Below are 12,791 nucleotides of genomic sequence, written 5' to 3'. Positions count from 1 at the left end.
TTTACAAGGCTGGTGGAGCAAATGGAGGAGGAGTTCAAGAGGTGGGACGCGTTGCCGCTGCCCTTGGCGGGTAGAGTGCAGTCAATCAAAATGACGGTGCTCCCAAGGTTTTTGTTCCTGTCCCAGTGCCTCCCCGTGTTTATCTCGAAGGCTTTTTTCAGGCGGGTTAACAGGAGTATAATGGGGTTTGTGTGGGCGCGAGGGACTCCGAGGGTGAGAAGGGTGTTCCTGGAGCGGAGTAGAGATAGGGGGGGACTGGCGCTGCCCAACCTCTGTGGGTACTACTGGGCCGCCAATGCGACGATGGTGCACAAGTGGGTGATGGAGGGGGAGGGGGCCGCATGGAAGAGGCTGGAGATGGCATCTTGTGTGGGTACAAGTCTGGGGGCGCTGGCAACGGCGCCGCTGCCGCTCCCTCCAAGGAGGTAAACCACGAGCCCGGTGGTGGTGGCTGCCCTCAAAATTTGGGGGCAGTGGAGGCGGCACAGGGGGAAAGCGGGGGCCTCGGCGGTGACCCCACTACGGGGGAACCACCAGTTCGCCCCAGGAAGAACAGGTGGAGGGTTTGCGGGGTGGCACAGGGCAGGAATACGAAAGTTGGGGGACCTGTTTGTGGACGGGAAGTTCACGAGCCTGGGTGAGCTGTAAGAGAAGTACGGGCTCCCCCCGGGGAATACCTTCAGGTACTTATAGGTAAGGGCGTTTGCCAGACGGCAGGTGGCGGAATTCCCGCGGCTACGGCCACACACAGTACAGGACAGGGTGCTCTCGGGGGGGGGGGGGGGTGGGTGGGAGTGGGGAAGATCTCGGAAACTTACCAGGTGATGCAGGAGGAGGAGGAGGCCTCGGTGGTGGAGTTGAAAGGTAAGTGGGAGGAGGAGTTGGGAGAGGAGATCGAAGAGGGGACGTGGGCAGATGCCCTAGGGAGGGTGAATTCTTCCTCTTCGTGCGCGAGGCTCAGCCTCATACAGTTTAAGGTGCTGCACAAGGCACACATGACCGGGACAAGGATGAGCCGGTTCTTTGGGGGTGAGGACAGGTGTGTTAGGTGCTCAGGGAGCCCAGCAAATCAAACCCATATGTTCTGGGCATGCCCAGCGCTGGAGGAATTTTGGAAGGGCGTAGCGAGGACCGTGTCGAGGATGGTAGGATCCAGGGTCAGACCGGGCTGGGGGTTCACAATATTTGGGGTGGCAGAGGAGCCGGGAGTGCAGGAGACGAAAGAGGCCGGAAATCTGGCCTTTGCGTTCCTGGTAGCCCGGCGAAGGATTCTCCTTCAGTGGAAATATGCAAGGCCCCTAAGCGTGGAATCCTGGATCAGCGATATGGCCGGGTTCATTAAATTGGAGAGGGTGAAGTTTGCCTTGAGGGGGTCGGTACAAGGGTTCTTTAGGCGGTGGCAACCGTTCTTAGACTTCCTGGCAAAGCGGTAGACATTGGTCAATGGCAGCAGCAACTCGCGGGGCGGGGGGGGGGGGGGGGGTCACTTTACTTTTTTGTTTTTGTTATTTATACTGGAGGGTCTGAGGGGTTGTATATACTTGTTGTATTAAGTTGGGATGTTAATGGTAATTTATTATTTATGTACAGGGGGGGGAGGGGGGTATGGAGGGTTTTTCTGGACTGTGTTTTGTACTTAACCCTGTTGGGTTTTCTTTTTCATTTTGTTATTGATATTTTATGAAAACCCTTTAATAAAAATTATTTTTTTTAGAAAAGAAGATGCTGAGTCCTTGAAAACACACCTAGCTGATCGAGCACACAAATATTGCAAGATACTCAACATCTTGGCTGATTTTCATTTGCAATGTGAATGTCTGGTAGCATTGCGAGACCTCAAGGCCCATGCAGACATACATATCAATAATCCCAACAAAGGGACCAGAAGCTTTAAAAAGTGTGACTCTATCAATAAAACGCATGCCTTTCTTAATGGCCGGCCCAAATTTGTATCCTTTAGACCTGTTGCTAAGCATGAGCACATAACCCTGCTCGAGAGCAAGTTTCAAAAATATGTGCTGAGCTTAAGAGCAATGAGCTGCTGGGTGGTATATATGATGGGGTTCGCCCTCAGAGCTCACTGCATCCACGTATGTTTGGGGCTCCCCAAGACATACAAAAGTCATCTCCCTTTGTGCCCTATCTTATACTAAGCATAAACTGGTCAAATGATTGAGCGGTTTTCTACAACCAGCTTCTGAGCAAATTTTCCCACATGTATGGTGAAAGATTTGTTCTTTTGTGAGGACCATACAGGACTTGCAAATCTGTATTCATTGAACTTATGAACTCAGCAACTCGTGCCCGCAGTTGAGTTTAGTTTTAATGACACCATGTATGAGCAAATAGATGGTGTTGCTATGGGATGCTTTCAGCCCAGCTCTTGCAAACATATTTGTCAGTTTCCACAAGAAACGCATCTTCAATGAAATAACCCTAAAGTGCCTACCCCTTGCATATTTCTGACAAATAGATACCTTAATGACTCGAGCAGCCTGTGCTTGCAAAACTCAGAACATCCAAAATTAAATGTGATTCTGCAATTTGACAACATTTGCTAAACAAACCTGATTGTGCTAAGAATTACACTGACAACCAATTTAAGATTATAAATTGGGCTCACAGTTTGGCTCCCTTATGCATACTAGAAGCTACATATATTCACACACAGGGCCTTGTCCTTTGCAAACAGAATTAACATTTCATCGCATTATGTCTTTTTCGACTAAATTAAAACTTGGGGGATAGCCATTCCCTGGTACATTCCCCATGGTAATGCCTTGACCAGTCAAAGTTGACCTGCCTGGTTTAAATTGAAACAAAACCTTGGCAGCTAACTTTTCCCTGGTGCATTCTCCATGGCAGTATCTCTACCAGTCAGAGTCCACTTGCCAACCATCAGCATCATCTTCTCATACAGTATCAATTGTTGTTCCCTTTGAGATCTGTTATTCTTACAAATCTGTTTTTTTTTAAATATGTTTATTAAAAATTTTTAACAGAATTTTCAACCATATAAACAAACCCTCCCCCCGTAACAAAAAATAAGAAAAAACTCGCATAGCAAGACATAAACATGGCAAATCAATATGATACAGAACTTTGTACATTGGATTCCTCCCATACACATCATTTTTCCGGATCGTCTGTGTATTTTCTTGCTCAGAAAGAACCTCCCTCCCCCACCCCCGGGTTGCTGCTGCTGTCGACCGAACTCCGTCTAACGCTCCGCGAGATGGTCTAGGAACGGTTGCCACCGCCTGGAGAACCCCTGCACAGACCCTCTCAAGGCAAACTTTATCCTTTCCAACTTAAGAAACCCTGCCATACCATTTATCCAGGCTTCCACACTGGGAGGCTTCGCATCCTTCCACACTAACAAGATCCTTCGCCGGGCTAACAGTGGCGCAAAGGCCAGAATGCCGGCCTCTTTCGCCTCCTGCACACCCGGCTCGTCCGCTACTCCAAATAGTTCTAGCCCCCAACTTGGCTTAACCTGGACTTTCACTACCTTAGATACTGTTCTCGCCACTCCCCTCCAGAACCCATCCAGTGCCGGGCATGACCAAAACATATGGACATGGTTCGCCGGGCTTCCTGAGCACCTCCCACATCTGTCCTCCACCCCAAAGAATCTACTCAGCCTCGCCCCCGTCATATGCGCTCTGTGAGCAACCTTAAATTGTATCAGGTTAAGCCTGGCACACGAGGAAGAGGAATTAACCCTACTTAGGGCATCAGCCCATAGACCCTCCTCAATCTCCTCCCCCAGCTCCTCTTCCCATTGACCCTTCAGCTCCTCTACCAGAGCCTCCCCCTCTTCTTTCATCTCCTGGTATACCGCCGACACCTTGCCCTCTCCGACCCATACGCCCAAAATCACCCTGTCTTGAATCCCCTGTGCCGGGAGCAGCGGGAATTCCCTCACCTGCCGCCTCACAAACTCCCTCACTTGCATGTACTTGAAGGCAATTCCCGGGGGTAGTCTAAATTTCTCCTCCAGCGCCCCTAAGCTCGCAAACGCCCCATCGATGAACAAGTCCCCCATTCTTCTAATCCCTGCCCGATGCCAGCTCTGAAACCCCCCGTCCATCCTTCCTGGGACAAACCGGTGGTTATCTCTGATCGGGGACCACACCGAGGCTCCCATCGCACCCCTGTGTCGTCTCCACTGCCCCCAGATCTTTAGCGTTGCCGCCACCACCGGACTCGTGGTGTACCTTGTCGGCGAGAGCGGCAGCGGTGCCGTCACCAGCGCCCCCAGGCTCGTTCCTTTGCAGGACGCCATCTCCAGTCTCTTCCATGCCGTCCCCTCTCCCTCCATCACCCACTTACGGATCATCGCCACATTGGCTGCCCAATAGTAGCCACTCAGATTCGGCAACGCCAGCCCTCCTCTATCTCTGCTACGCTCCAGGAACCCCCTCCTTACCCTCGGGGTCTTACTCGCCCACACAAATCCCATAATGCTCCTGCTTACCCTCTTAAAGAAGGCCTTGGTAATCACAATTGGGAGGCATTGGAATACAACATGAATCCAGCGTCGTCCCAGTTCGGGGCATACACATTCGCCAATACCACCCCCCGTCCCCTGCAACCTACCACTCACCATCACGTACCGGCCTCCGTTATCCACCACTATGTTCTTGGCCTCAAACGACACCCGCTTCCCCACCAGTATTGCCACCCCTCTAGTCTTCGCATCCAGCCCTGAATGGAACACCTGTCCTACCCATCCCTTTCTTAACCTGACCTGATCTGCCACCTTCGGATGTGTCTCCTGAAGCATGACCACGCCTGCCTTCAGTCCGTTTAAGTGCGCGAACACTCGGGCCCTCTTAATCGGCCCATTTGGGCGCCTCACACTCCACGTGATCAGCCGGATTGGGGGGCTACCCCCCCACCCCCCCCAAGCCTCTTCTGCCGTTTCGAAATAGTGGTGTCGGTCCTGGTACGTGACCCACAGTTGCGCAGGCTGCAGCATTCCGGATCTCACCCTTTTTGTATGCAGCACTGCCTTGGCCAGATTGAAGCCAGCTCTCCTTTTTGCCACCTCCGCGCTCCAGTCCTGATAAACTCGGATCACCGCATTCTCCCATCTACTGCTCCGCTCTTTCTTGGCCCATCTCAGGACACTCTCTCTTCCGCGAAACGATGGAACCTCGCCACTATCGCCCTTGTCGGCTCACCAGCCTTTGGTCTCCTCGCCAGGGCCCGGTGAGCCCCTTCCAGCTCCAGGGGGCTCGGAGAGGCCTCCGCACCCATCAGCGAATGGAGCATCGTGCTCACATACGCCCCAGCATCAGCCCCCTCCACTCCTTCGGGGAGACCTAGAATCCAGAGGTTCTTCCTCCGCGACCTGTTCTCCAGGACTTCGAATCTCTCGGCCCACTGCTTGTGCAGCGCCTCGTGCGCCTCCATCTTCACCGCCAGGCCCAAGATCTCGTCCTCTTCTCATTGTTTTTTTCCTTCACCTCTCGGAGCTCTACCGCCTGGGCCTTCTGGGTCGCCTTCAGCCCCTCGATCGCCAACAGCATTGGCGCCAACACCTTTTTAAGCTCCTCCACGCAGCGCCTGAGAAACCCCTGCTGCTCCGGCCCCCATGCTGCTCGATCTCCGCCCTCCGCCATCTTGTTTTCTCCCCCTCGTTTCTGCCGCTGCTCCAAAGCTTTTTTTGTCCCTCCACTTCTAGTCCGCCCCATACACGATGGAAGGGGGTCCTTACTTCACCTTCCCACACGGGATTCGATTAAAAAAGTTCCGTTGGGACTCCTCCGGAGAGCCCAAAAGTCCGTTCTAGTGGGAGCTGCCGAAATGTGCGGCTTAGCTCCGCATCGCCGCAACCGGAAGTCCTACAAATCTGTTCTGATGTGCACAAGATGAAAAGACTTCAGAAAGCAAAGCACTGTACACCCCCCTGTCAGCATCAACGGGGCCGAGGTGGAGATGGTTAGCAGTTTCAAATTCCATGGTGTACACATCTCCAAAAATATGTCCTAGTCCATCCACGTCGACGCTACCACCAAGAAAGTACAACAACGCCTATACTTCCTCAGGAAACTAAGGAAATTCGGCATGTCCACGTTAACTCTTACCAACTTTTACAGACGCATCATAGAAAGCATCCTATCTGGCTGCATCACAGCCTGGCATGGCAACTGCACGGCCCAGGACCGCAAGAAACTTCAGAGAGTCGTGAACACCGCCCAGTCCATCACACAAACCTGCCTCCCATCCATTGACTCCATCTGCACCTCCCGCTGCCTGGGGAAAGCGGGCAGCAGAATCAAAGACCCCTCTCACCTGGCTTATTCACTCTTCCAACTTCTTCTGTTGGGCAGGAGATACAAAAGTCTGAGAACACGCACGAACAGACTTAAAAACAGCTTCTTCCCCACTGTTACCAAACTCTTAAATGACCCTCTTATGGACTGGCCTCATTAACACTACACCCCTGTATGCTTCACCCGATGCCGATGTTATCTAGTTACGTTGTGCACCTTGTGTTGCCCTATTATGTATTTTCTTTTATTTCCTTTTCTTTTCATGTACTTAATGATCTGTTGAGCTGCTCGCAGAAACATACTTTTCACTGTACCTTGGTATACGTGACAATAAACAAACAAAACAAAATAAAGTTTTTTTTTGTTTTTTAAAAAAATATGTTTATTCAAATTTTCCAACAAAATTTTTAACCAACCCCCCCTCCCAACAACAGAAAGAAAAAAACACAAACACAACAGTCAAAGATTATACAAAACTTATACATTGGGTTTCCCCATATACAGTAACCCCCCCATATGACATTCAAAGGTACCCGTAGGGAAGCCCCCCCCTACCCACCCGAATTCTCCCCCCCCCACAAAAGAGACCCCCCCCCCCACCCTTGGGTTGCTGCTGATGCTGACCTCCTCCTAACACTCCACGAGATAGTCAAGGAACGGTTGCCACCGCCTGAAGAACCCCTGCACAGACCCTCGTAAGGCAGATTTTATCCTCTCCAGCTTAATGAACCCTGCTATGTCATTTATCCAGGCTTCCACACTGGGGGGCATCGCGTCCTTCCATAATAGCAAGATCCTTCGCCGGGCTACCAGGGACGCAAAGGCCAGGATACCGGCCTCTTTCGCCTCCTGCACTCCCGGCTCGTCCGTTACCCCAAATAGTGCCAACCCCCAACTCGGCTTGACCTGGACTTTCAGCACCTTGGACATAGTCCTCGCGAAACCCCTCCAAAACCCCTCCAGTGCCGGGGACGACCAGAACATGTGGACGTGATTCGCCGGGCTTCCCGAGCACCTCCCACATCTGTCCTCCACCCCAAAGAACCTACTCAATCTCGCCCCTGTCATATGCGCTCTGTGAGTAACCTTGAATTGCATTAGGCTGAGCCTGGTGCAAGAGGAGGAAGAATTAACCCTACTCAGGGCATCAGCCCACAGACCCTCATCTATCTCCTCCCCAAGCTCCTCCTCCCACTTACCCTTTAACTCCTCTACCGAGGTCTCCTCTTCTTTCAGCTCCTGGTAGATCGCCAAAACCCTGCCTTCTGCAACCCATCACCCTGTCCTGAGTCCCCTTTGCCGGGAGCAGCAGGAATTCCCACACCTGCCGCCTCACAAACGCCCTCACTTGCATATACCTGAAAGCATTTCCCGGGGCAACCCAAACTTCTCCAGCGCCCCTAGGCTCGCAAACGTCCCATCTATAAACAGGTCCCCCATTCTTCTAATCCCTGCCCGATGCCAGCTCCGAAACTCCCCATCCATCCTTCCCGGGACAAACCGATGATTCTCCCGAATCGGAGACCAAACCGAGTCTCCCACCTCGCCCCTGTGTCGTCTCCACTGCCCGCAGATCTTCAACGTCGCCGCCACCACCGGACTCGTGGTGTACCTTGTCGGCGAGAGCGGCAGCGGTGCCGTCGCTCGTGCCCACACAGGGCGCCATCTCCAATCTCTTCCACGCCGCCCCCTCTCCCTCCATTACCCACTTACGGATCATCGCCACATTGGCAGCCCAATAATAGCCGCACAAATTCGGCAGAGCCAGCCCTCCCCGTCTCTACTACGCTCCAGAAATACCCTCAGGGTCTTATTTGCCCACACGAAACCCATGATACTCCTACCTACCCGTTTGAAAAAGGCCTTGGGAATCATAATGGGAAGGCACTGGAACACAAAGAGAAACCTCGGGAGGACCATCATTTTAACCGACTGCACCCTGCCCGCTCGCGAGAGTGGCAGCACATCCCATCTTTTGAAATCCTCCTCCATCTGCTCCACCAACCGCGTCAAATTGAGCTTGTGCAGGGCCCCTCCAACTCCCAGCCACCTGGATCCCTAAGTACCGAAAGCTCCTTTCCGCCCTCTTCAACGGCAGGTCGTCTATCCCCTTTCCCTGGTCCCCTGGATGCACCACAAAGAGCTCACTTTTCCCTACATTGACCTTATACCCTGAGAAGCCCCCAAACTCCCTTAGGATCCGCATGACCTCCGCCATCCCCTCCACTGGATCTGCCACATCCAGCAATAGGTCGTCCGCATACAGCGACACCCGATGTTCCTCGGACCAGTCCCCTCCATTTCCTGGACTCCCATAGTGCCATGGCCAGAGGCTCAATTGCCAATGCAAACAACAAGGGGGACAGGGGGCACCCCTGCCTCGTCCCTCGGTATAGCCGAAAGTACCATTACCTCCGCCGATTCGTAGCCACACTCGCCACCGGGGCTCTATATAGCAACCTGACCCAGCTGATGAACCCCTCCCCGAACCCAAACCTCCGCAGCACTTCCCAAAGATACTCCCACTCCACCCAGTCGAAGGCCTTCTCCGCGTCCATAGCTGCCACTACCTCCGCTTCTCCCTCCACCGAGGGCATCAGGATCACATTGAGGAGCCTCCGCACATTAGTGTTTAGCTGCCTGCCCTTTACAAATCCCGTCTGGTCTTCATGAATCACCCCCGGGACACAGTCCTCAATTCTCGTAGCCAGCACTTTTGCCAGCAACTTAGCATCCACATTGAGTGGGTCCTTGTCCCGCTTCAGGATCAGAGAGATCAGCGCCCCGGACATTGTCGGGGGCAAGGTCCCCCCTCCCTTGCTTTATTGAAAGTCCTCACTAGCAACGGGCCTAGCAGGTCCACGTATTTCCTGTAAAACTCGACCGGGAACCCATCTGGCCCCGGGGCCTTCCCCGCCTGCATGCTCCCCAATCCTTTAACCAGCTCCTCCAGCCCAATTGGCGCCCCTAAACCAGCCACCACCTGCTCCTCCACCCTCAGGAACCTCAGCTGATCCAAAAATCGTCGCATCCCCTCTTCCCCCGCTGGGGGCTCAGATCTGTACAGATCCCCATAAAAATCCCTCAATACCTCGTATATTCTCACCGCACTCCGCACCGAATTCTCCCCGCAATCCTTAACTCCACCTATCTCCCTCGCTGCCTCACTCTTACGAAGCTGGTGTGCCAGCATCCAACCCGCCTTCTCCCCATACTCATACGTCGCCCCCTGCGCTTTCCTCCACTGTGCCTCTGCTTTCTCTGTGGTCAACAAGTCGAACTCTGTCTGGAGTTTCCGCCGCTCCCTGAGTAGTCCCTCCTCGGGGGCCTCTACATATCTCCTGTCCACCCTTAAGATCTCCCCCACCAACCTCTCCCTCTCCCTGCCCTCTCTCTTCTCCCTGTGGGCCCTGATGGAGATTAACTCTCCCCTGACCACCGCCTTCAGCGCCTCCCAGACTACCCCCACCTGCACCTCCCCGTTGTCATTGGCCTCCAAATATCTTTCAATGCACCCCCGCACCTGCCCGCACACCTCCTCATCCGCCAATAATCCCACATCAAGACGCCACAGCGGGCGCTGGTCCCTCTCCTCTCCTAACTCCAGCTCCACCCAGTGCGGGGCGTGGTCTGAGATGGCTATGGCCGAATACTCCGTTCCCTCCACTTTCGGGATTAGCGCCCTACTCGAAATAACAAAATCTATCCGGGAGTAGGCTCTATGGACGTGGGAAAAGAATGAAAATTCCCTGGCCAGGGGCCTGACAAACCTCCATGGATCCACTCCCCCCCCCTCTGGTCCATAAACCCCCTCAGCACCTTGGCCGCAGCCGGCCTCTTACCTGTCCTGGACCTAGAGCGATCCAGTGCTGGGTCCAGCACCGTGTTGAAATTCTCCCCCCCCCCATTATCAAGCTTCCTACCTCCAGGTCTGGAATCCGTCCCAGCATGCGTTTCATAAATCCGGCATCATCCCAGTTCGGGGCATATACGTTTACCAGTACCACCCGCACCCCCTGCAACCTACCGCTCACCATCACATATCGACCTCCGTTATCCACTACAATATTCATTGCCTCAAACGACACCCACTTCCCCACCAGTATTGCAACCCCTCTGTTCTTCGCATCCAGCCCTGAATGGAATACCTGTCCTACCCATCCCTTTCTCAGCCTAACCTGATCTGCCACCTTCAAATGTGTCTCCTGGAGCATAACCACGTCTGCCTTCAGTCCCTTTTAAGTGCGCCCGGGCCCTCTTGACCGGCCCGTTCAGGCCCCTCACATTCCACGTTATCAGCTAGTTTGTGGGGCTGCTCACCACCCCCCCATCCCACCCCTGCCGACTAGCCATCTCCTTTTCTAGGCCAGCCACGTGCCCGCGCCTCCCGCACCCTCCAGTCCCCCAGACGGCGGACCCCCCCCCCGACCATCTCTCCTACTTCCAGCTCCCCTTTGGCCAATGCAGCAGCAACCCTATATCCCCCACCCCCTCCCCCTGCTAGATCCACATCTAGCCCTTTTGCTCCCCCCATAACACTCCCGTAGGTCAGCTGACTCCTGCTGACCCCGGCCTCTCCCGCCATTCCATCGACCCCCCCTCCCCAGTGTGAGAATCCCCCTTCCCCCTCCCTGGCAGTCAGTGTGCACTCCTCTCCAGCACCGCCCATCCCCCCGGCCTCCACCCCTGTCCTTCCCTAGCGCGGGAAAAAGCCCACGCTTTTCTGAACCGGCCCCACACCCTCTGGCGCAGCTCCTTTTGCGGCCTTACCCCAATTCCTCCACTCCCCCTCTTCCTTCGTGGGGTCTGCCCCTCCAACACCGACGCCCACACTCTCCCACAGTCTCCCCATCAAATCCCTTCACCCATCCTCATCCAGCACCCAAACCAAAGGAACATTCCCTAAACGTAATAAACACCATATACACAGTAAACATCCCCCCACAACAAACCCTCAATTTGAGTCCAAATTTTCAGTCCGTATAAAGCTCCATGCCTCATCCGGCGTTTCGAAATAGTGGTGCCGATCCTGGAACGTGACCCACAATCGCGCTGGCTGCAGCATACCGAACTTCACCCCCTTTCGATGGAGCACTGCCTTAGCCCGATTGAAACCAGCTCTCTTCTTAGCCACCTCTGCACTCCAGTCCTGGTAGATTCGGATCTCCGTGTTCTCCCACCTGCTGCTCCGCTCTTTCTTGGCCCATCTCAGGACACTGAGAGGTAAAGCGGTAAAACCTCACCACTACATCCCTTGGCGGCTCGTTGGCCTTGGTTCTCCTTGCTAGGACCCGGTGAGCCCCATCTAGCTCCAGAGGCCTCGGGAAGGCTCCCGCGCCCATCAGCGAATTGAACATCGTGCTCACATCTGCCCCAGCACGGGCCCCTCCACTCCTTCGGGGAGACCCAGAATCCAAAGATTCTTCCTCCTCGACCTATTCTCCAGGTCCTCAAATCTTTCCGCCCACCTCTTGTGCAGCGCCTCGTGCGCCTCCACCTTCACTGCCAGGCCCAAGATCTCGTCCTCGTTCTCTGAGGCTTTTTGCCGCACCTCCCGGATCCTTGGGCCTTCTGGGTCTCCACTAGCTTCTCAATCGCCGCCTTCATTGGCGCCAGCATTTCGGTTTTCAGCTCCTCAAAGCAATGTTTAAGAAACCCCTGCTGCTCCTGTGACCACTGCACCCACGCTGCTTGGTCTCCACCCGCCACCATCTTGTTATTTCTCCCTCTCACTTTTCGCTGCACCAAGATCACTTTTTTCACCGCTCCACTCCTGGTCCAATCCATATAATGTCGGGGGGACCTTGCTGTCACCTTCCCACACTGGAAGCCATCGAACAATTGCAGTAGGGGCCCATCTAGAGAGCCCAAAAGTCCATTCCCGGTGGGGGCTGCCGAACGTGCGACCTACCTAGGCATAGCCACAACCGGAAGTCAGAACAAAATAAAGTTTTGACAGCATGTCTCTTTTTTTTCAGCAATTCTCAAGTTCTGTACTACTACATTACTATTTTTATAGACAGAATGGTTAAAAGGGCAGAAACATGGCAGAGGGAGTTCAATGTGGAAAAGTGTGTAGTGATGCACTTGAGGATTAATGTGGAAAGACAGTACATGACAAATGAACCTATTGTTACATGTCTGGATGAGCAGAGATCTTGATGTAACAATGCACATATCTTTAAAGATGGCAGGGGATGTTCATGTTGTCAAAAAGGAATAGTTCTGCCTCACGGCGTCGCGGTCCCAGGATCGATCCCGGCTTTGGGTCACTATCCGTGTGGAGTTTGCACATTCTCCCCGTGTTTGCATGGGTTTCGTCCCCGCAACCCAAAGATGTGAAGGGTAGGTGGGATTGACCACGCTAAATTGACCCTTAATTGTAAAAAATGAATTGGGTACTCTAAATTTTTTTTAAAAAGTGATAGTTCTGTTTATAAAGAGACAGGGAATATAAAAGCAAAGAGACTGTGCTAAAACATTATAAATTACTAGTCATGTCTCAAC

At 53.5% G+C, this 12,791-nt stretch overlaps 1 protein-coding gene across 2 annotated transcripts in view; it reads left to right on the top strand.

Moving 5' to 3' along the window:
* LOC140410622 (microtubule-associated protein RP/EB family member 3-like) overlaps positions 1-12,791 on the top strand; it is a 222,307-nt gene that overhangs the window by 196,150 nt on the left and 13,366 nt on the right. Inside the window, exon 7 of one of the 2 annotated variants that reach the window (XM_072498938.1) lies at positions 1,715-1,933. The exons of the other annotated variant lie outside the window; for it this stretch is intronic. Within the exon in view, the coding sequence (XP_072355039.1) occupies positions 1,715-1,729 (15 nt within the window). The 3' untranslated portion in view covers positions 1,730-1,933. Of the gene's footprint in view, positions 1-1,714; positions 1,934-12,791 lie in introns of those variants that run through there. 2 annotated transcript variants of the gene reach the window in all.

This window comes from Scyliorhinus torazame, chromosome 4 (genome assembly GCF_047496885.1).
Source record: "Scyliorhinus torazame isolate Kashiwa2021f chromosome 4, sScyTor2.1, whole genome shotgun sequence".
Taxonomy (NCBI): Eukaryota; Metazoa; Chordata; class Chondrichthyes; order Carcharhiniformes; family Scyliorhinidae; genus Scyliorhinus; species Scyliorhinus torazame.
Note: the sequence above shows the minus strand (reverse complement) of the source record. Positions and strands in the feature narration are given on the sequence as shown.